Raw genomic sequence first — 22,816 nt, 5'->3', positions numbered from 1 at the left:
CATAGGCTATAATATACTTCGTCTGGCCTTCTAGGATCCCTAGCCAGGGCTCTGCATATCAGAATCACCAGGCTGAGGGACTGGAAACAGATTCGAGGTCATTGTGAGGTCTGATTTCCAAAGCAAGGGCAGAGAATTCTCTATCTCACACTCTTGAGCTGGGGGGGGGGGGGGGGGGGGGGCAAAAAATCCATAAGACAAAGTTAAAAACCATGATAGAAAGGTCAAGGTCATGCTTAGTATGTTTCATACCCCAAATTGGAATAATAGTGCTCAATAGTTCTTTCAAAGGATTGAAGATAAGAAAAACTAAATAAAAACTTTGTTGGAGGTGATTGATGGTGGCCACTGGGCAGACCAGACCTCACTCACTCCAATGCCTCGCTCCCCTCGCTTCCTCTGCAACCATGTCTGACAAACCGGGCATGTTTGAGATTAAGAAGTTCGATAAGTCAAAATTAAAGAAGACAGAAACACAAGAGAAAAATTCACTGCTTTCAAGAGAGACAACTGAACAGGAGAAGCAAGCAGGCGAATCATAATGCGGTGTGTGCTGCCAAAGTGCACTGTCCATTCCACAAGCATCGCCTTCTTATTTTACTTTGTTTAGCTGTTTAACTTTGGAAGAGGCAAAGAGGTTGGATCAAAGAATTGAGAACTACTGACAGGGAACACCACACCTGCCTCTCCTGTCTGCCTGTCTTGGGAGCAGGGAAGGAAAAGAACTTGCATGTTGAAGGAAGAAGCTGGGTGGGATGACCCTGAACTCCAGAGTTAAAACCAAGCTGGTCTCAGGTGTCCTGCAGGCTGTAAAATGCAGTGTAGTAAGAGTGCCATTTTTTTTGTTCAAATGATTTTAATTACTGGAAGGCTCAATTTTTTAAAATATGCAAATAAAAAGTTTTATTTTTATTTTTTTAGAGATTTTATTTATTTATTCATGAGAGACATAGAGACAGGCAGAGACATTAGGCAGAGGGAGAAGCAGACTCCCTGCAGGGAGCCCAATGTGGGACTTGATCCCAGGACTCAGGATCATGACCTAAGCCAAGGGCAGATGTTCAACCACTGAGCTACCGAGGAACTTCCCCAGTTATGCTTTCAAATAGGTCCATCCCTCTCACACAAATACTGTTCGTGACAGGGTATAAAAGTTCAGCATCAGGCACAGCTCCCTGCCTGGGAGCCTTCCAGCCTTTTCCATCCTATTTTTTTTTTTTTTTTTAATTTATGATAGTCACATAGAGAGAGAGAGAGAGAGGCAGAGACACAGGCAGAGGGAGAAGCAGGCTCCATGCACCGGGAGCCCGATGTGGGATTCGATCCCGGGTCTCCAGGATCGCGCCCTGGGCCAAAGACAGGCGCCAAACCGCTGCGCCACCCAGGGATCCCTCCATCCTATTTTTTTAAAAGATTTTATTTACTTATGTGTGTGAGAGAGGGAGAGAGAGAGAGAGAGAGAGAGAGAGAGAGAGGCAGAGATACAGGCAGAGAGAAGAGAAGCCAGTTCCTTGCAGGGAGCCTGCAGGACTCAATCCCAGGACTCCAGGATCACACCCTGGGCCCAAGGCAGGTGCTCAAGCACTGAGCCACCCAGGTGTCCCTCCATCCTATTTTTCTACTATCATCAGACAATACCTACTTTAGACCTTCCTGGCTCTCTTATCTCTTAGCTTCCACTCCTGCTCCCAGCTGATGCTTCGTGTCCTCAGTTCTCTGTCCTGACAATCCAGTTAGACACCCTTCTCTGGCCTGAACCTCACTCAGCACTACCTTTCAGTCAATAACTTATTATTTTCTGGGAACACCATAAGCACTTACTACTAAGGGTAAGAAATGTTCCTGTTATTAAATAAAACTTGAGAAAATTTATACCTACCTCACCGGGTAGTTGAATCAGATAGCACTCCCTATATATCTGCTTTAATTCCAGACTTAAAATATTACTTTACAGTTTGTTTAGATCTTCTAAAATAAAAAGAACCATGCAGCGAACATAAGGCTTTTATATGACTTGCAGATGGCTTGGGACACATGGTAAAACACCGATGTATTCCTGTAAATGTTTTCCTTCTTTCTAAGGTGAAGGGGAAACATTGGGTCACTTCATTTTGTTACAGGTGAAACAGGGTCATTGGAAGTCTGCTAATATTAGGGTAGAAATTTAGAGCCTTATAGGATATAAATATAGAATATGGTTAAGTCTATGAAATTTGCCAAATTCAAACTAAGAAATTTGAGACCAAAGGATTTAGAACAAATTTATGACCATGGAACCACATGGATTTATTTTGACAAGAGCCAAAAAATTATTTGAAAATTAGAATAACACTCCTTAAACATGTAAAACATAACCAATGCTATCTAAATGAGGCCTAAAAATAACTGTTAGAACTATTTAGAACTTAGATAAGTTTGATTTCTGTTCCACACCACAATTTGTATTTCTCTTCAAACATTTTGCTCTTATTATAGAACAAAGGATATATCCCAATATTATAAATGTATAATTCTAGTCAGAAAAAGCATAACAGAGCCTTGGCAGGATACTAATTTACTCAACGGCCAGAATACTTTTTTTTCTTATTTTCTCCTTTGTACAAAGTAGAATATATAATATATTCGTTAATTCAAATATGGGAGAGACTAACAGATTTAGAGAACGTATTTTAAGTGACGTTCTTTCACTTTTAAGTACTTGTAAGTTATCTAAATAAGTAACGTTAAGATGAAATTATCCTTTTTTTCATACTAAAGATTTTTCTATATATTATGAACAGTGTAAGTGGAGAAAATAATTTTTCCTCTCAGTTAAGAGACTATTCCCTCTAAGTTCCTGTTTTACTATACATTTACATAGCATGCCCTTCTTTCACAAAGTTACCCCTTTTGGTTCAATTACGTCAATGTCAAATGAATGAAGTAGCATTATTTCCAGAGTCAATCAGGTTTTGCTGTATCTAAAAGCTTACGATGCGTTGGGAAATTTTATTTTCCAAAGGAATGCCAGAAGTTTCACATTTTATACTGATATCTACAAGCCTATGTGTCAAGATTCAATCAAGGAAGCCAAGCTCCTATGAGTATCATAGGATAAGATAGTTATTTTAAGAATAAGGCTGGACACAAATGTGCAGAAGCTGGGTGCTGGTATGCATCTACTCTGAAGCACTGGTGCAAGATGGGAGTTTGCCAAGGAATCTAGGAAGCCAGGCTGGTCCAGATTCTGGGGTGGGGCCATGAGGGAGGCTCCTGGAGAGGTCCACTTCCACATTCAGAGGAAGGCTGTTGCCTCTGCGTCTGCTGGATCATGTGGGGGTGACTACATGTTCAGAGGGAGGGGGAGGACAAGCTGGAATTGGCCACAGCTCTCAGACTGCCTTCCAGCATGCGAACCCACAGAATGAGGTAACTGCTACTTTCCACCTTCCAAATTTAACATGAATTTCTCTTTTGCACCACAAATTCGGAAAGGTACAGGAAGAGGATGCTGGGATACGTAGTTCAGTTTCATCTTGTTGCTGCAATACAAACCACCACAGTCACATGACTCCATTTGGTTTACAGAACATTATGTGAAGGGGGTACAAAATCTGGGGGGAGGTGGGCAAATGCACAGCATACACAGCTCATGTTTATGAGCAGGACATCATTTGGAAGGAGAGACCACACAGCCCATTCAACAGTGCAAGGTGCCATTCCATAAAGCATCAGAATAAATGCTACTGCCAAAAAAAGTGAAAATGCTGAAAAACGCTGTCTTTAAAAAGCATGTTTTTCATACCAGTTTCGTTTCCTACTCCCTACTTCCATTCTCTTAATAGCTTTAAGAATTCTATGGGGGGGGGGGCGGAGAAAAGGGCTACACTATGCAGACAGATCTGAATAGCTTGTCTGATTTCATTCATTAGAACGAAAGAATTCATCAACTTTTATGATTTCAGAATGACCTTCACTATATCACATTTGCAGAACATAGGCTCTGTGAATAAATGTGAACCCATTTTGTTGAAAGAACAATGTCTTTTCTGAATTTGAACCTTTTCACTGGTATCCAAGAGAAACAGACTAAGAATCGAGTAAACTGCATTGAAATTTGTTCTATTTACCAGATGGGTAATTCCCAAGGCTTTTCCCTTCTTACAAGTACCTCGAGGGAGAGGCACATCCTTTGAGAGAGAGAAGCAGGAGAGAAAAGATCAGTCTGAATGATAATGAGTCTTGCCAGGAGAGACCTTTACCTTATTTCAATGGGACAGACAGCTTTTTTGATGTCAGTTTAGAACTCCCATTAGCTATGATAGGAATTATAGGTTTATCAAGAGAAGAATATACCCCTATGGATTAGGTAGCAAAGGTCTCCCTCTTTGAGCTTCATTATTATTACAAAAACCTCATTCATACAAGGCTAATGGGAAGTAGACACACGCTTCAGAGAAAGGATCTCATGGGATGAAGTACCACTCAGCTAGTTTCTAATTCATGCTCTTACGGAAAGAGAAAGATTGTTGCTGTGTTTTCATGTAAATTGGTCCCTCTTCTACTATTCATCACCACCACCCTCTAATGCCATCTTCTCCCACCCTGGGAGAGCACACTGACGTGGTCCCGTCATGGACTTAGGAAAGCCCCCTAGACCCACCAGATACAGCATGTCTGTCCTGAGCCATACGGATTATTCTCTGTCCCTAAGAACATCAGCCCCAAAGATATATTTGTAGATCAAATCCTTGGAGCATAATGACCTCCTGGATGTTTCAATATTTGGAGAACTCTTTGACAGAGTCAATAAGTCTTAGTATTATACTTTATTTGGATTGGGGAATTGGTTGACATTATTTATCACAATGTGGAAAGCAGTTTGGGAGCATTTCCAAATGACACTCAGGAGAATCAAAATGAGTTCTCTCTTTGGGGCCCTGAAGGGAGATTTCAAAGTTACCAGGTCTTATGTAACCACAGTTCCAGGCACCTTGTGAGGAGTGAAGGTAGTGGAATACTAGAAGGTTTTACCAAGCAAAACTGTTTCTTTTTTTTTTTTTTTTTTTCTTTCCTTCAATCTCAAAGTAAATGTCTGGTTTAAGTGATGGACAGTAATAGCAAAGAGGGATCAGCTGGAGAGCCCATATCAGGGAGATAGTCAGAACTCACAGAATTAATTGGGAGCAAAGAGGCCTGAAACACCTGTACATAAAAAGAAAAACAAATATATGATTATTGGTGCAAAGATGCTAGCCTGTCTGACAGAGGGTTTTACTAACTGGTCTATTAACTGTTGCATCTGGCTGTGCACTGTGCTCTGTTCTCCCTGGCTTTTTTTTTTTTAAACCTCCTTTATATTTTTGAGTCTGTTCTTTATAACGCCATCAAAACAAAGGCACCTGATATTAACAAATGATAGCCATAGCTTGGGTTTGGGGGAAATCTCCTGGGTTTCTCTCCGAGCATGCATTCTCCGTCAAGAAAAAGCTATTTCCAAAGGTCAGAGAGGAGATGCATATTTATGTTACATGCATTCATGTGTGTCTATAACCATATAAATACTATAAATATATTTTATGGGAACAGGGATTATCTTCTACTTAGCATTTTCCATTTTAGTGGCTTTCCCTTTTACTAGTTGAATACTCATTGTATTCTTTATTGGGGCTACATTCAACTTAATTCTCTTTGCAGACATAAAGCTAGCAGGGGCTACAACAGGTCATCAGAGCTGTATCTTTTTTCCTTATTCTTTTCAAATTAATACCACTCATGTTGAGCCTTAGGTGAGCTTCTTACAGTTCTACTCTCCATAGAGATAGAGACTAGTTGTAGGTCATAATTATAAACGATCTGTCTTAAAGGCCTTGATTATGCAAGGTATTGAAAGAGGACTCCAGCTATCTCCATACTGATCTCAGTCCGTACTCTCTGATTAAGTTTTTCTTTCCAGCTTCTCTCTCAATGTTGGCAGGCAAAGCATCCGTGATGGGAAGCAAAACTACCCCCTTAAGCAATAGGCACTACCCTGAGCTAGCAAAGCCCCCACGTGATGAATCCTGACCTTCACTGCCCCCTTGCAAGTACCCACTGACCTTTGTCTCACATTCTCCTTATATAAACCTGGAAGTATTTTTGGCACTTTGGAGACAGTCTTTGAGATGCTGGTCTGCTGACTTTTCAGGGCTGGCCTCACCGAAATGGGTTCCTCTTTTGTTTCACACCCAAATCATCTCTTTGCCTTTGGATTTTGTCAGCAGCGAGTGGCTGACCCTGGTCTGTTTGGGACCTCCAGAGCCAGGTGCTTCTGCCCTCCTGTACTCCGGCAACAGTACCATCTCCTCTTCAATTTACTAAGTAATTTTTTTGTTTGCTTTTGTCTTTAAGACTAATTTTGAACAATCTTTCTAATTCTTCTTTAAATTCTCCACCTCCTCATTTAGTCAGGAAACAGAATCCAAATCATCGCTTTAAAATGGGTCAGAATAGGACTGAATATTAAAGAGAGTCATCCCTACAGTGACCTTAAGGATGCATCTATTTCATTACAGAAATAATTCTTTTGAGTAGTCTAGAGCCCTAGGTGCAAATTGACAGACTACACTCTGAACCTAAGCTTTTTTTTTTTTTTTTTTTTTTTTTAGGTTCTATTACTTTTTCTATAAAAGTTGAATTTTCATGCATTCCAGTAGCACCTATACTCTCCTAATCACAGTAAGGTTCAACTCTGTTTTCTTATATCCCATCTAATTCACAGACTTGTGTTAATTGCCTTCCAGCCTCTGAATCTCTGATCTTAATAATATTGCTACAATATTGACCCATGCTTCATTTGTGGTGCTCCATGAACATTCATAATTTTTTTAACTTGTACATACGAGCCAGCCATTTTCCTTCCTAAACAGTTTTTCTCTCTGTACTAGTCTGCTCAGGCTCCTGTCACAAAATACTACAGGCTGGGTAGTTTAAACAATAGTTACTTATATTCTCATGGTTGTAGAGTCCATGACTAAGATGCCAACTAATTCAGTTTCTGGTAAGGGCTCTCTTTCTGGCTTACAGATGACCATCTTTTTACTACGTCCTCACAGGGACTTTCATTTGTGTTTCTGAAGAGAAAGAGCCCTCTGGTCCTTCTTCCTCTTCTTGTAACGCCACAAGTTCCATTAGTCTAGGACCCTGCCCTTGTGATTTGTCTTAACCTTAATTGCCTCCTCCAAGCTCAATCTCCGAATACAGTCACATTTGGGGTTAGGGTTTCAACATATAAATTATGAGGGAATGCAATTCAGTTCATAACATTATCTACGTAATTTTGAGACTATTGTCTTTGTGCCACTATCTAAGTCATAGACAAATGTGCGAGAAATAAAGACTCTTGCTTGGATTACCATGACCAAAACATGCCCTTGAACCATGTGGACAAAGAGGCAACATTTGTATAACAAAAGAAATACTAAAAGATAAATTAACATAGGACTTCATTTTAGATTTTTATGTTTACTCTATGGCTAACCACTAGAATAGTTTAAATTATTGTTGAGCAAATAGACATCCCAACCTCTTCCTATTGGAAACATGTTCATGAAGAGGGGCTTACTTCTCACATTTTAGCCACTTCCTTGAGAACATGTTGGCCCAAAGAGGGTAAGAGATGTGTGGAGCAGATGGGCTCTTCCTGCATCTTGGAGCCAACTTGATCCAGCTTGGATCAACCAAACCCCATGGACCCTTACTGTCCATAAGAATTACATAAATTATAATTATGTGCCATTGAATTTGGAGGGGTCTTTTTGGGGCAGGTTGTAAGAACTAATATAGATAGCAGTATCCTCAAGTGGGGTCCTTTGTAAAAAATATTTGTAATAGAGGTAGAGGTTGTGGGGGATGAAGAAATTACTATAAAAGACCAGATGAATAGTGACAAAAACTTCTGAGAAAATAGTCTTTATTATATAGCAGTACAACTTTGATTAGAGTCACCAGCAATAACCTAGAAAATAGAAATTATACAGAATAAACTCTTCTCATTGAGATTTTCAGACAATAATCTTGAGTTTGGGGACAATTAGTTATCAGAAATAGTCAACTAAATACATTATCTAATAAATAATACAGACCCTCTCATTTTGGTTGGCAAAATTACTTTCCTCCAATAGTGTTATAAGAAGATTTTTCTTCTCTTTCTGTATATTGGGACATCACATCAGCAAAGAGAAAGGAAAAGTGTGACCTTTCCTCCAATTACATAGTCTTATTTCTCCTGAAAATTTAAAACTCAAGATGAAATGAAGAGATCTAACTTGAGAGCCATATAAAACACTATGAGCATACAAATAGACAACAGAATTTATACAAAGTACTTTTGTGGTACTCTATAAAGTATAAATAAGGTTCTAGACCCCTTTTCATCTTTCTCTGAAAAGATCCAGGGAACCATGGATTTATTCATCATGGTGTCAGAGTTGGTGACTTTAATGGATAATGAAAAGTTGCCATAAACCTTGAAGCAAAACATTCTGTGTCTCTCATAAATAAATAAAACCTTGAAAAAAATAAGAAAAAATTCAAACCATGAAAAGTAACCAGTACTATTAACAGGGAACTTGAAACTAAAGTAGGAGAGAACAGTATTTTTTTTTTAAGATTTTATTTATTCATGAGAGACAGAGAGAGAGAGGCAGAGGGAGAAGCAGGCTCCATGCAGGGAGCCTGATGTGGGACTCGATCCTGGGTCTCCAGGATCACACCCTGAGCCAAAGGCAGGCACCAAACTGCTGAGCCACCCAGGGATCCCCGAGAACAGTAATTTTCTTAAGGGAGTTTTCATAGTATATGACTCAAACCCAAGACACCAAAAAGGCCTGCAAATGTGGTTGCAGAATCACCAGTCAATGTCTAAAATGCAAGAGATGTCATGGTGTCTTTTGAGAGATGGTTCAACTGAAAATAAGAATTTTACCATAATCCTGGGAGAATGTTTTAAAACATGGGGAAATAATGCAGAAACTATAAATCAGAAAGACTAATAGTGGACTCCAGCAAAACTGTAGAACTATTTGACAGATGGTATGTGAGAACTTAAAAGAGAAAACAATCATTACTAGGGTCGGAAGCTGTGATGATAGAAGTCATTTTATGCTTTTAAAAATACCATCTTTCATGAAATGGAGGAAATCATTGATTATGAAGAACATCATGATTTTATACGACATTAAGAAAGAAAAATATTACCACTTGAACAATGGCATGCCATCTATTCTAAGATTCATGTCCATTTCAGATATATTTAAATGTGAAATAGACGTACATCCCAGAGTGGGAGAAATATGACATCACTGTTTCTTTTCCAGGTGATCATTTCCTGGAGGCTGCAAGTGGAACAAAGAAAGGCTAGAGTAGGGACAAGGGAATTTCTCCTTCTTGTTTTGCTTCCTCTTTCCTGTTTCGTTTCCAATTCTTTTCATCAACATTCTGCCAATGCAATTTCTTTATCCTGGATCAGCATTTTGTTCTAGTAGCAGCAATTGTTTACAGTATGCAGGTGTACAGCATTCTCATAACCAGCACCATTACCCTCTCTCAGAACTGTCAGCACCAGCCATGTAAAATTCGCTTCTCTGATGTCTTTGTGTCAGCTCTATTGGGCTCCCCTCTAAGATATCTGTTTACAGTAATCTAATTGTGTCTCTCTTTTTCTCCCAGCCCTAGGGGTGGTAGCTGATCCTACAGCTCCTACTCAATGATACCTAAGTGGTCAATATTTGCCTGTTCCATTAGCCAGTGTTTTTTTTTTCATCTGGGGATGGCAAGTGAACAGCAAACTCAAGCCAGCAAGGGGTACAAGGGTATGGGGTCAGGGTCAGCCTAAGGTGGGGGCGTCTGGGAAGAAGTGAAAGAGAGGGCATGCACTTATCTGAGGATGGACCTTCTAGCAGAGAGGAGTGTTTGGCCTACTAGAGCCAGCCCTGGGCAGGGGTGGTTGCTGAGGCCAGAGGACAATAATATATCTTAAATTATTTAAAATAATTCATGTGGCTTCTGTCTAGTGATTAGATCCTGATTGATACAAAATGTATACATGCATACAGAAGGAAAGAAAGAAATGAAAAGAGAGAGAGAAATAAATGGATACATTGTTGATCTGGATAAAGAATTCTGGTAGGTTATAGAGAGGGAGCCTTATATGCTGATTTAGTTTATAGGTCACCACACTGAACAAAATTATAATACTGGAGCAGCTATAGAATAGGGAGAATCTTTTCTTAAAGCAGCCTCTGCTGACCAAAAACAGGGTGAGTTTTTGAGTAATGTACATAACTACTCATGGGCAATAAGTTGAGTATAATTACTTCCACATTATGTTAAATGTCTATTACAAAATAGCTACTTGGAAAAAATCATTACAGCACATACTGTATGTATGTATGTATATATACCTGTTTTATTTTTCTCATACAAACCTGTGACTCTGAAGTCTAGAATGAAGATGACCATTATTCCAGCATGGACCCCACTTGGATGACTCTCCAATATAGCTTTCAATAAAAAAATCACTAATTATGCTAGAAGACAGATGTAATATGAAGAAAATAGAAAGGGAACAGACCCATAGGTGATGGGAAATACACTTTAAAATACAACTATGATTAAAACATTCAAGTACATATAAGAAAAGCTGGACATTTTCAAAGGGTATATGAAATATATAAAAAGGAATAATATGGAAATCTTAGATCTGAAAAACACGATTGAAATCAAGAATCATATTTAGTAATTGGATTTAATAGCATATTAGATGCAGAAGGAAGAGTTAGTGAATTGGAAGATAGGTCAGTGAAATGAATCCAAATTGCAGCCTAGAAAGAAGGAAGGAAGGAAATGTAAAAAAGAAAAAAGAAACATAGGTCTCATATTAGATAAAGATAATGATTTAACATGTGTATAAATGGAATCCTAGAAGGAAATAGGAAAGGAACATAAGAAATTCTGGAAAGAATACTGGCCAAAATTTTCTCAAAACCATAAAAGCTATCATGCTACAGAATCAAGAAGGTCTACAAAATCAAAACAAGTAAAAAAGAAAATTGTAGACACATCAGGTCACATCAGGTCAAAAGTATACCTTCAACTCAAGGAAGGAAGGAAGACGGCAGGAAGGGAAGAAGGAAGGAAGAAAAGGAAATCTTAAAAAGAGCCAGAAGTTTTTGACAAAGGAACTAAGGCAATGCAATGGAGAAAAGACAGTCTTTTCAACAAATGGTGATGAAGGATTTGGAATATCCATACACAAAAGAAAAAAACACAGACCTTACATCCTTCACAAAAATTCACTTGACATGGATCATAGCTTTACATGTGAAATGCAAAACTACAAAACTCCTAAAAATCAACGGGAGAAAATCTAGATGACCTTGGGTAGGAGATGAATTTTTAGATGTAATACCAAAAACACAATCCATGAAAGAAATAAGCTGGACTTAAAAACTTGTGCTCTGTAAAAGACACTGCTTAAAGATAAAGTAAGGCACAGATTGAGAGAAATCTGCAGAAGACATACCTGATAAAGGACTATTATCCCAAAAATATGAAGAACCTTATGAACAACAAGAAAACAAACAAGCCAAATAAAAATGTGCTGAAGACCTGAACAGATACCTCACCAAAGAAGATATACAGATAGCAAGTAAGCATATGAAAATATGTGCTACATCATATGTCATCTGGGAATCACAAATTACAACGACGAGATACCACTATACACCTGTGAGAATGGCCAAAATCCAGAACACCCACAACACCAAATGCTGGCAGGGATTTGAAGCAACAGGAGCTCTCATTCACCGCTGGTGGGAAAGCCAAGAGGCTTTGGAAGATGGCTTGGCAATTTTTTTTAAGATTTTGTTTTTATTTGAGAGAGAGGGAAGGAGCACAAGCAGGCAGAGTGGCAGAGAGAGAGGGAAAAGCAGGCTCCCCACTGAGCAGGTTTGAACCCAGGACCCCAGGATCATGACCTGAGCTGAAGGCAGATGCTTAACTGACTGAGCTACAGGAGCCTCAGCAATTTCTTATAAAACTAACCATGGTAATTATTTATAACTACCTGTATGCAACCACATGAATATATCTCGCAGACATGAATGAAAGAAATGAGACACAAAAGAGTAACAGCTGCAGGATTCCATTTATATCAAGTTCAAAAACAGGGAATATAAATTTATAATGATGGAAACTATAACAGTGGTTACTTTGAGGCTCTAATGACTGGGAGAAAACACAGAGACACTCTGGGGGTGCTAATGTTCTATATCGTGATTTGGGTAGTGGTGATGTTTTGTAAAATTTATTGAGCTGCATACATAGGATCCACATACTTTTATGCACTTATATTAGCGTCATATGGCTGAAATCCTTCTGAAAGTGCTTGATGCTATACAATTTGTGGTTTATATTATCACTGTTTTGTTTTTGGACACATTAAGTAATTTTAACTTTAGGAAGATCAAAAGATTACATAGGGAAGAGAGGAAATGTGTCTACCGTTAACAATAATACAGTCACAGGAAGTTAAAACAAACATCAAATACTGATTTAAGCAAATTGAAGTGTTTGTGTGTCGGTTTGAGGCACTTGTGTGTGTGTGTGTGTGTGTGTGTGTATCTTTTAATGATACACAAGCCTTTGCAACTATAGAGTTAAATACCAGAAGATACTGCCCCAAGAATTATAATCTCTGCTTCACTGAGAGTAGAGAAGGATGTGATAGAGGGGGGATTGACTAACATTTACTGGAAAGGACCACATGCTAAATATTTTAGCCTGTGTAGACCATATGGTCTTTAATACAACTATTCACCTCCTTCCTTCTAGTAGTAGTGAAAACTACTAGTAGAAGCAGCATGAAAACTACCTTGGACAATATGGAAACAAGTGGGCATAGACTCTGGGTTCCAATAAAACTACATTTTACAAAAATAGCTGGTGGAAGGTGTTTTGCTGACCCCTGGGAGAAGAGGACTAATTTTCACTACAATCACAATATTATTATTTAATGATTAAGCTTCATGTTCCCTTGAGGATAAAGCTATTTCAAAGAAAAAAATCACATCATTAGCAGGTTCTTGATAGCCTTTGTAGTAGTAGTCTTCAAATATTTTTCTCTGCTAGTCCTTAAAATTATCTTGAAAAATCTATGTATCCTTGGCACATTTTTTAAAAATTTTTTTCTTTTTTTTATGATAGTCACACAGAGAGAGAGAGAGAGGCAGAGACACAGGCAGAGGGAGAAGCAGGCTCAATGCACCGGGAGCCCAACGTGGGATTCGATCCTGGGTCTCCAGGATCGCGCCCTGGGCCAAAGGCAGGCGCCAAACCGCTGCGCCACCCAGGGATTCCCCCTTGGCACATTTTTTAATGGTCATCTAAAAATCTTGACAAATCAAGACAAATGCTGCCTAATCTCACTTATATGTGGAGGGAGTGGCATTACCTTTAGAGGCTATTGAGGTTTGGGAGACTTAGAAGCAGAAAGGGACAATATTCCTTCTTATTATTTCATTTTCCAGAGACTTCTTCCTCTCTCTCCTTCCTGCACTTCCACCAGCTGTGACTGAGGTCCCAGTCTAATATGGCTCACTACCAGTCCTCCTGTATCTAAAAAACATGAACTCATAAAAGCAGTGAGTAGAATGGCATCTGCAGGGGCCGGGAGAAAGGGGGAAATTAGAGTTGCTGAGTATAAAGCTTCAGTTCTGTGAGATGAGAAGTTCTAGACATGTACCACTGTACCCACAGTTAGCCACACACTTAAAAATCTGTTTAGAGGGTACATATCACAGTAAATGTTCTAACCACAATACAAATAAAAATACTCCAAATGTCTTTTAAGAATTTAATACCCACAATTTCAATTTAAAAAATTCATGGCTCTGCATTATTAGGAAAACTTTACAGTATTATATTCTCTCCTTCACATTCTATTTTATCTCACCTTGCCCACGTTTTCCTCTTTAATATGTTTTTATTCTTAAGTCTTTTCTTTAAAGTAATTTTTAAAATATTTTATTTATTTATTCATGAGAGACACATAGAGAGAAGCAGAGACACAGGTTGAGGAAGAAGCAGGCTCCATGCAGGGAGCCCATGTGGGACTCCATCCCAGGACCCCAGGATCACACCCTGAGCCAAAGGCAGACACTCAACCGCTGAGCCACCCAGGTGTCCCTTATTCTTGAGTCTTGTATTAAGTTTATAAAGGATACATCTACTACAAAAATCTGCATATAAGTTAAAATTTTATTTGTTAAATTCTCTCTGACCATAGGTCTCTAAATGTTCAAAAATAATTTTCCTGGATCAAGTTATGAGAATGATTAGTAATATATAAATATAATTAGCACAATAAATATATTGCAAATTTAGAAAGTGATTTAAACAAAGATTAAAGTTTGGGATGCCTGGGTAGCTCAGTGGTTGAGTGTTTGCCTTTGGTTCAGGGTGTGATTGTGGGGTCTGGGGATCGAGTCCCACACTGGGCTCCCTGCATGGAGCCTGCTTCTCCATCTGCCTGTGTCTCTCATAAATAAATACATAAAATCTTTTAAAAAAAGAAAAAAACAGTAAAGTTTAACTGTAAATCAATCTTATAATAACACGAATTGTTTTTACCTCAATCAAAATTTATTGAAGCAAAAATATTCATTGAATATTATTTATTACTAGAATGAGATAGGACACAACAATGATGCTATTTAATTCATTGTGTTTATTATTGGAAAGTCTGAGAGGCCTTCCTAAAAAAGCAGGTAGGAATTACAACCATGTTACTTGATTCTTCAAAATTTTCTTGAAGTATATGCTCAATATCAGATAGTAATCAGTATCAGCAAAATTACTTTTTAACGATGTATGGGCTGACAATTTGAATAGGTCCTCCTTCAAATATTTTGGAAAGAAAGAAGTGCAGGGGGCATGTGGGTGGCTCAGTGATTGAGTGTCTGCCTTTGGCTCTCATGTTTGCGGGATCCAGTGCCACATCTGACTCTCTGTGGGGAGCCTGCTTCTCCCTTTGTCTATGTTTCTGTGTCTCTCATCAATAAATGAATAAAATCTGAAAAGAAAGAAAGAAAAAGAGAGAGAGAGAAGGAAGAGAAAGGAAGAGAAAGGAAGAGAAGAGAGAGAGAAGAGAAGAGAAGAGAAGAGAAGAGAAGAGAAGAGAAGAGAAGAGAAGAGAAGAGTAGAAATGATCTGATTTGCAAAATCATTTGTTACTCAGTCAATAGAAGCTTTCAATATCTCAGCTTCTGGGAAGTATACCAAAGGCTTCACGAAGATTTAGCAATTATTAATCATGCCTTCTTGAGGCTATTTTCATAACCCAACAGATTCAGAAAGAGTTGGAAAAATCTAAACATGGATTAATTACTTCAACGCATCTTTGCTATAAAGTTTGCTATTACATGCTTTTACTTTATCATATATTTAAATAACTTTTTCAATCCAAATTTTGGAGCTACAGACTGAGCTCCTTCAATTTGTGGATACAATCTAATAGGCAAATATAGCTCTATCAACAATTGGTCCAATCCAGCTTCCAGAAAAAGTCTAAGTTGATTTTTCAATTCAGATACATGTCTTAAGTTTCCTATCAAGGAATAAGAACAAAAGGTCATAAAAATTAAAACTATACAGTATAATTTACTTATCTACATCATCCTCATTTATAAAAATAAGAAATTTTCTTTCCCATAACTTATTCCTTAGTTATGATTGAATATATTTTCTAGTTAAGATTATAATTTGTTTATGAAGTAACATATGGCATGCCTTCAGTAAATGTGGCTTAACATGTAGGATTAGCACGTGAGGATATTTAAGTAAAAAATCACATTTTAAAGCTGAGATAACAAAATCAATATCTTGAAACATCATAATTGTACTTTTGTTTTAAAAAAAGATTTTATTTATTTATTTGGGAATGAGCAAGCCAGCATAAGCTTGAGCAGAGGTGGGGAGCAGAGGGAGAGGGAGAAGCAGACTCCCCGCTGAGCAGGGAGCCTGATGCTGGACTCAGTCCCAGGACCTTGGGAACATGACCTGCCCTGAAGGCAGATGCTTATCCGATTGAGCCACCCAGGTGCCCCAATTGTACTTTTCCTCAACATTCAATGAGAACAAAAACTATTGCTAAAAAAATCTGGTTGGGTAGTTAGAATATAATTGTACTTTTTGCAATGAAATGGATAATATTAAACATTCTGTAAAATGAAACAACTTGGTGATGGAGTGCACTTAAAGTACTTTAGTACAACTCTTTGTACAGTACAATTCTTTTTTGTACATAGTGGGTTGGTATTGTACGATCCTTTACCTGATTTGACAAAGTAGGTTTTAAAGTCTTTTTTTAGTAATATGCATAGATTTTTTAAAAAAGGTTATTTATTTATTTATTCATTTGAGAGAGAGAGATAGTGAGCAGAGGGGAGGGCAGAGGTAGAGGGCTCCTTGGTGAGCAGGGAGCCCAGTTCAGTGCTCAATCACAGACCTGAGATCATGACCTAAGCCGAAGGCAGACCCCCAACTGAGTCACCCAGTTTCCCTAAATAACATGCATAGATTTTAAAGAAGCATGTAACATTTTATCCATAGGTTTTATTTCATGTACCTTGAGAAGTTTGATTTTCCCAGAACATATTCAAATAACTTTAATTGAATCAGTCTAATTAAGCTGCTTTAGATATTTAAAGATCCATTTCTTTCCTCTTAATACCTAGACCTGGAGGGATCCCTGGGTAGCGCAGTGGGGATCCCTGGGTGGCGCAGTGGTTTGGCGCTTGCCTTTGGCCCAGGGCGTGATCCTGGAGACCCGGGATCGAATCCCACATCAGGCTCCCGGTGCATGGAGCCTGCTTCTCCCTCTGCCTATGTCTCTGCCTCTCTCTCTCTCTCTCTCTGTGACTATCATAAATAAATAAAAAATTAAAAAAAAATTTTTAATACCTAGACCTGGAAATGGGAAGTGTAAATAACTTTTTTAAATGGCTATTTAAATATGCAGAAAACAAGTAACTCTAGGGTTCCTTATTTCCTACTGATATTTAAAAAAGTGTTTATTTGGCTTGGCTTTTGTCCCTCCCTTAAAAAAAAGAGGCAAGTTTCCTGTAACAGTACAGAAGTGGAAACATCAGGGATTTGCACAAAGATTTTCCGAGACCAGGCTTTGGAGGGGCCCAAGCATTGTGTTTGCAGGTCATTTTATTTTCATAAAAAAAATGGGTAACAGTAAAATAGGGTAGCTGCCTCTCTTCACTTAGACCTCCCTTCCTTCCTCATTCCCTCAGTGCTAGAGTGGCCTCAGGCTTTTTGGATGAAGTGACTAAAAGAGTTGAGAATACATTTACTTTGGATTTAATGGGGTATTTTTATATCATGCACTGTCAGGTTAGTCACTACCATGTATACTGATCACCCCAACTGTCCTAATATAGAAATGTCTTTCAGGAATACTCCCCGCATTGTGGGGTGATGTGAATTTAGAGCACCACGATGGGAACTCGTCTGAAGAATCTTGCTCCCAGAAATTTGTGGATGGTGTGGAAGAAACAAGACAGCATGGGGTGGGGGGGCATCTTCCCAATCTTACAGCTCATGTATGAAACTTTATAGCGATTGTCTCACGTTTGACAACGATCCTAAAACAGTCACCAGTAACAATAGTTATTGTTAGTACCAATAACTAAAAGTTAGTACCAATAGCGAGTTCTCAAACTAACAGAAAAATATCAACATTATCAAAACTAAGATAAAAATTTCCATCAATCATGCTAGACGAAAGACTGATTCTCCTTCTATGGTGTCCACAGGTGATGTGAGCAGACTGTTAAATGAAGAGATGTTTACAATATATGCAGGCCAGAAATGAAAGGGGGGAAATGAGGTATTTTTTCATTTAGGTGGTTAAGAAAAACGGTATCTCTCTGAATGTTGTGGTATCTGTCACATTTGTCAGCATTTTCAAATTTGAAGCAAATATATTGGATTTTTTCTCATTCTTAATAAATCATCACTTGTATGTAATTTGGTAATATTAATTTTCTATCCGGAATGGAAGAGGTAAGATCATTAAACAAAAATTGTCATTATTCCCAGTAGTCTCACACCAAAAACTGCTTGGCTTCAGAATATTCCAAAAAGGATGGAATACTCCATTTCTAATTATTTCTTTTTAACAGAAATACGTGTGAGACCAGGGTAAGATTAGAAGACTTACGATTTTATGGTGACTTGATTGACCATTAAAAGCAGATTCTCCACAGCAGTATCTTGAATTTTCTTTTTATTCGGCTCTCTGGTTAATTAACAGCCCCAGGATCATTGGGAGATTCAGGAGGGGATAGGGGCGACCTCTCTTTTATAGATTAGGAGAAAGACTGCTGTAAAAGGGATAGAGGAGGGGAGGAAACGGGATCCTATGTGACAGAAGGAGGATGAATGTGGGCTGAAAGACCTAGAAATTGGGAACTTTGAAGTCATGCTAACCAGTGAACCCCTTGGAAAGTTCATGAATACCTTCCAGGGCAGTTGTGCTCCAGTTCAAATTCCTCTACTTCACAATAGCTAGACTGGGGCTTTAGACACATGGGGATCACATTGATAAAGTTGTGTGCGAGACCCCAGTGTGACACCCAGGTGGCACTACATCTGTCCCTGCTCCCCATTTCTGTGTATCTGTGTCCAATTCATGCGTTCTTCCACACTCTCTTCTCTGGCTTTCCCTTTCTTTCCCCTTCATTTGTCCTATTAGCCCTTTCGTTCAAATGTCTCTCATCTGGCTGCAAACCTGCTTGCCTCTTCCTTTCACCACAACCCTCCGCATCATTTCTACCTTCCCTCTGGCTCTTTTGAAGGTTTTAAGTCAGTGCAATTTCTTTTTTTTTTTTCTTTTTCTTTTTTTCCTTTAGAACCGTGTAAGGTTTACAGAGAGACAGTGCAGAGAGATCCCATAAACTACTCTCCCCACCACAACACACAGAGTTTCTCCTACTAGTAATACCATGCATTAGGACATCTGTCACAATTTACACACCAATACTGATACATCATTAACTAAAGTTCATAGTTGATATTAGGCTTTACTCTTTATGTTCAATAGGCTTTGACAAATGTTCTTTATCTACCATTATAGTATCATATGTAATACTTTCACTGTCCTAGCAATCTCTTATACTTTACCTATTTATCACTCCCTTCCTCCCCCCCAAAAAACACTTTTCCTTGAAAACATTACAACCCAAACCAAAACTGCCTGATGTGGCCATCAACAGAGAAGAAAATTTATTTATTCATTGCCAAGCATTCTTAGAGATGTTCAATAACAATAATTCACATACCATTTATTATTCCATTTGGTTATCACAATAATTATAATTATCTTTACTTAGGGATAAATGTTATCAAGTCTCAGAAAGTCCACACAACTTTCTCAAGGCTGTGTGGCTAAATGAAGATGGATGTGAGCGGAGCCAATATCCATATTCACTGATAGTTGACCACTGGTGTCTTTACCACTTCTTAAAAATTCCTTTGCTTTAGCAGAGAGAACAGGTGCACGTCAAGGGGACACCCGTTTGTGACTGCTAACTTTTGAGTATTCCATCAGTCTTGCCTATGACTCGTTTATCAGAAGGTGGAATTTGAGTGCCCTTAAAAAGATTCCAATAATGCATAAAAGTATTTAATGACCTCTCTCTCTAAAAGCCCACTCTGAATGAACTAAAAATTCTACTATTTCATCATCTACAGACTAATTTATTTTATTCTCAACCTTCCTACCCAGTATTTAGGGCTATGTTATCCTTAATAAAGTGTTAGTACCAGACATTTTTAACGTCAACTCAATTTCAGCTAGATACCATCTCAGGATTTTTCTGTTTCAACTGCAATCTTTTGGTTATGTATTTTTATTTCAAGTTTTTCAAACCTTCTGTACACAGCTGATCCTCACACAAATGATGACTTTTAAACCTGTGTAGAGACAGACTCAGCCATGCTTATGTTTTAGTTTTCATAAACACAGTGTATGTGATGCAGAGAGCACAGTTTTGTTTATGCTGACAGCTGTGTGTGAATATTTTTACTATTTTGAGAAGTGAACAGGTTGAATTTTTGGGTGCACAGGCAAGTTAGTACATTGTTATTGGCACAGTAGCACTTCCTTGCAGATTAATAATAGATTTTCTTCTTAATTCTAACTTCTTTCAGAGACACAACCAGATCACGAAATGTATAATAATGTGTAAGCTCCAAAATTTTTTCACTAAATGCAATCATGAAAAAAATTTTGTAAATCTTAATTACTTAAGTGATTAGTCAAATTGGCAGACAGCATTAAGGGTGGGACGATGCAGGAAATAATATGTGAGCCAGATTCTTATTCCCAACTCTCTTTTTGTTGTAAGCCAGGCATCTTTAGGGGCTGCTGTTAATTTTTCCAAGTGATTAGTACATCAAAATGACAGCTAACATGTTGTTTACTGAATGCTATCAATTGATTATTGTATCTTAAGTTTCAAAGTTATACCATGAAAACAATTCAGCGTGTCCTATTAGTCACAGAACTGATCTTTTTTTAATTATCAACTTTATTTTTCAGAGTAGCTTTAGGATTTTAGAAGATTCCATATATACATGTCCCATTCGTCCCATCTCTAGGTACCATTTCCCCTACGATTAGTATTGTGCATTAGTATAGTGTATTTGTTATAATTTTTTTTTAAAGATTGTGTTTATTTATTGGATGCAGAGAGAGCGAGCGGCACACAGAGGGAGTGGGAGAAGCAGACTCCTCGCTGAGCAGGGTGCCCAATGTGAGGCTTGGTCCTGGGACCCTGAGATCATGACCTGAGCCAAAGGCAGACACTTAACTGACTGAGCCAACCAGGCACCCCTATTTGTTACAATTAATAAACCAAATTTGATACGTTATTAGTTTAAATTAGGGTTCACTCTTTGTGTTGTACATTTCGGTGGGTCTTGACAAATGCATATCATATATCCACCATCACAGTATCATACAGAGTACTTCCTCTGCCCTAAAAATGCCCTGTGCTCCATCTATTCATCAATACGTCCTTTCCCTGACTGGCTGGCAACCACCTATCTTCTTACTTTCTCTCTAGTTTCGCATTTTCCAGGATGTCATACAGTTGATTGTTCTGCATGTAGCTTTTTCAGGCCAGCTTCTTCACTCAGCAATATACATCTAAATTTCCTCCATGTCTTTTGTGGCTGAAAAGTTTACCTTTTGGGAGCACCTGGGTGGCTCAGTAGGTGAAGCACCGGGCTCCTGATTTTGGCTCAGGTCATGATCTCAGGGGTGGTGAGATGGAGCCCTGCATACTGCTCTGTGCTCAGTGGGAAGCCAGCTTGGGATTCTCTCTCTTCCTCTCCCCTTCCCCAACCCGGCTCTCTCTCTCTCTTAAAAAAAATAAAATAAAATAAAGTTTACCTGTTGTTATTGCTGAATAATATTCCATTATATGAATATACCCCAGATTGTCTATTCATTCACCGCCTACAGAATGACACTTTGCTTGACTCTGTTTTGGGTAATTAAAAGTATAGCTGAAATAAATATTTTGGGGGTAGCTATTCATAACAGCCTAAGTTTCCTACTCATTTGGGTAAATGCCCTGAAGTGCAATTACTGGATCGTATGTTAAGACTAGGTTTAGATTTGTAAGCAACTGCTACACTGTCTTCTAAAATTTTACATTTCCATCAGCAATGAATGAGTGTTCCATATCATCCTCTCCCACACTTGGTGTGGTTAGTCTTTTGGATTATAACCATTTTAAGGAGAACAGTGGTATCTCATAATCAGTTTGATTTTCCTTTCCCTAATGACATATGAGGTTAAGCATCTTTTCATATGCTTACTTGCCATCAGCATATTTTCTTCAGTAAAGTGTCTGTTCTAGCCTTTTGCTTGTTTTGTTTGTTTGTTTGTTTGTTTTTGTAATTGGCCAGCTGTCTCATGGGGCTTTAAGAATTCTTTGCAGGGGCACCTTACTGGCTCAGTTGGTAGAGCATTTGACTCTTGATCTTGGGGTCATGAGTTCAAGCCCCATATTGGGTGCAGAGCTTACCTAAAAAAAAAAAAAAAAAAGAAAGAAAGAAAGAAAGAAAAAGAAAGAGAAAAGAAAGAAAAGAAAAAAAGTTCCTTGTGTATTTTGGATAGCAATGTTTTAACAAATATGTCTTTTGTAAATTTTTCCTCCCAGTCTATGAGTTGTCTTTCATTCTCTTACCAATGTCTTTCACAGAGCAGTTTATAATTTTAATAAGGTACAACAGCAATTTTTTTCTTTATTGTCTCATGCTTTGGAAATTTTGTCCAAGATGCCATCACCAAACCCAATATTATCTGATTTTTTTTTTACTTTATCTTTTGGAAGTTTTATAATTCTGTATTTTACATTTAAGGATGTCAATTTTGAATCAATTTTTATGAAAGGTATAGGGTCTGTGTATATATTTATTTTTTTTTACATGTGAATGTTCAATTTTTAAAGCATTATTTGTTTTTGTTAAAATGACTATCATTTTCCCTGAATTGTCTTTGCTCCTTTGTGAAAGATCAGTTGAATGTTCATTTGGGTTCATTTCTGGGCTCTCTATACTGTTCCACTGATTTATTTGTCTTTCCATCAGTACCAGGAAGTGTTGATTACTGTAGCTTTAAAACCAACCCTAAAAATTGAGTACTGTCAGTCATGTTGGCTGCATCGGTTCTTTAGCTTTTACATACACACTCAAGAATCAGTTTGTTATTATC

At 38.1% G+C, this 22,816-nt stretch overlaps 1 protein-coding gene across 1 annotated transcript; it reads left to right on the top strand.

The window, feature by feature from the left end:
• Nucleotides 1-395: 395 nt before the first annotated feature.
• LOC121498094 (thymosin beta-4, Y-chromosomal-like) lies at nucleotides 396-542 on the top strand. The gene has a single exon (XM_041768094.1). The coding sequence runs from the start codon at nucleotides 408-410 to the stop codon at nucleotides 540-542; it is 135 nt and encodes a 44-aa protein (XP_041624028.1). The 5' UTR covers nucleotides 396-407.
• The last annotated feature ends 22,274 nt before the right edge of the window (nucleotides 543-22,816 follow it).

This window comes from Vulpes lagopus, chromosome 8 (genome assembly GCF_018345385.1).
Source record: "Vulpes lagopus strain Blue_001 chromosome 8, ASM1834538v1, whole genome shotgun sequence".
Lineage (NCBI taxonomy): Eukaryota > Metazoa > Chordata > Mammalia > Carnivora > Canidae > Vulpes > Vulpes lagopus.
The sequence above is the reverse complement of the archived record's forward strand: the minus strand, read 5'-3'. Positions and strand labels throughout refer to the sequence as shown.

Coding starts and splice junctions, on each gene's coding strand:
- LOC121498094 (XM_041768094.1), top strand. CDS start 408: ATGTCTGACAAACCGGGCATGTTTGAGATTAAGAAGTTCGATAAGTCA.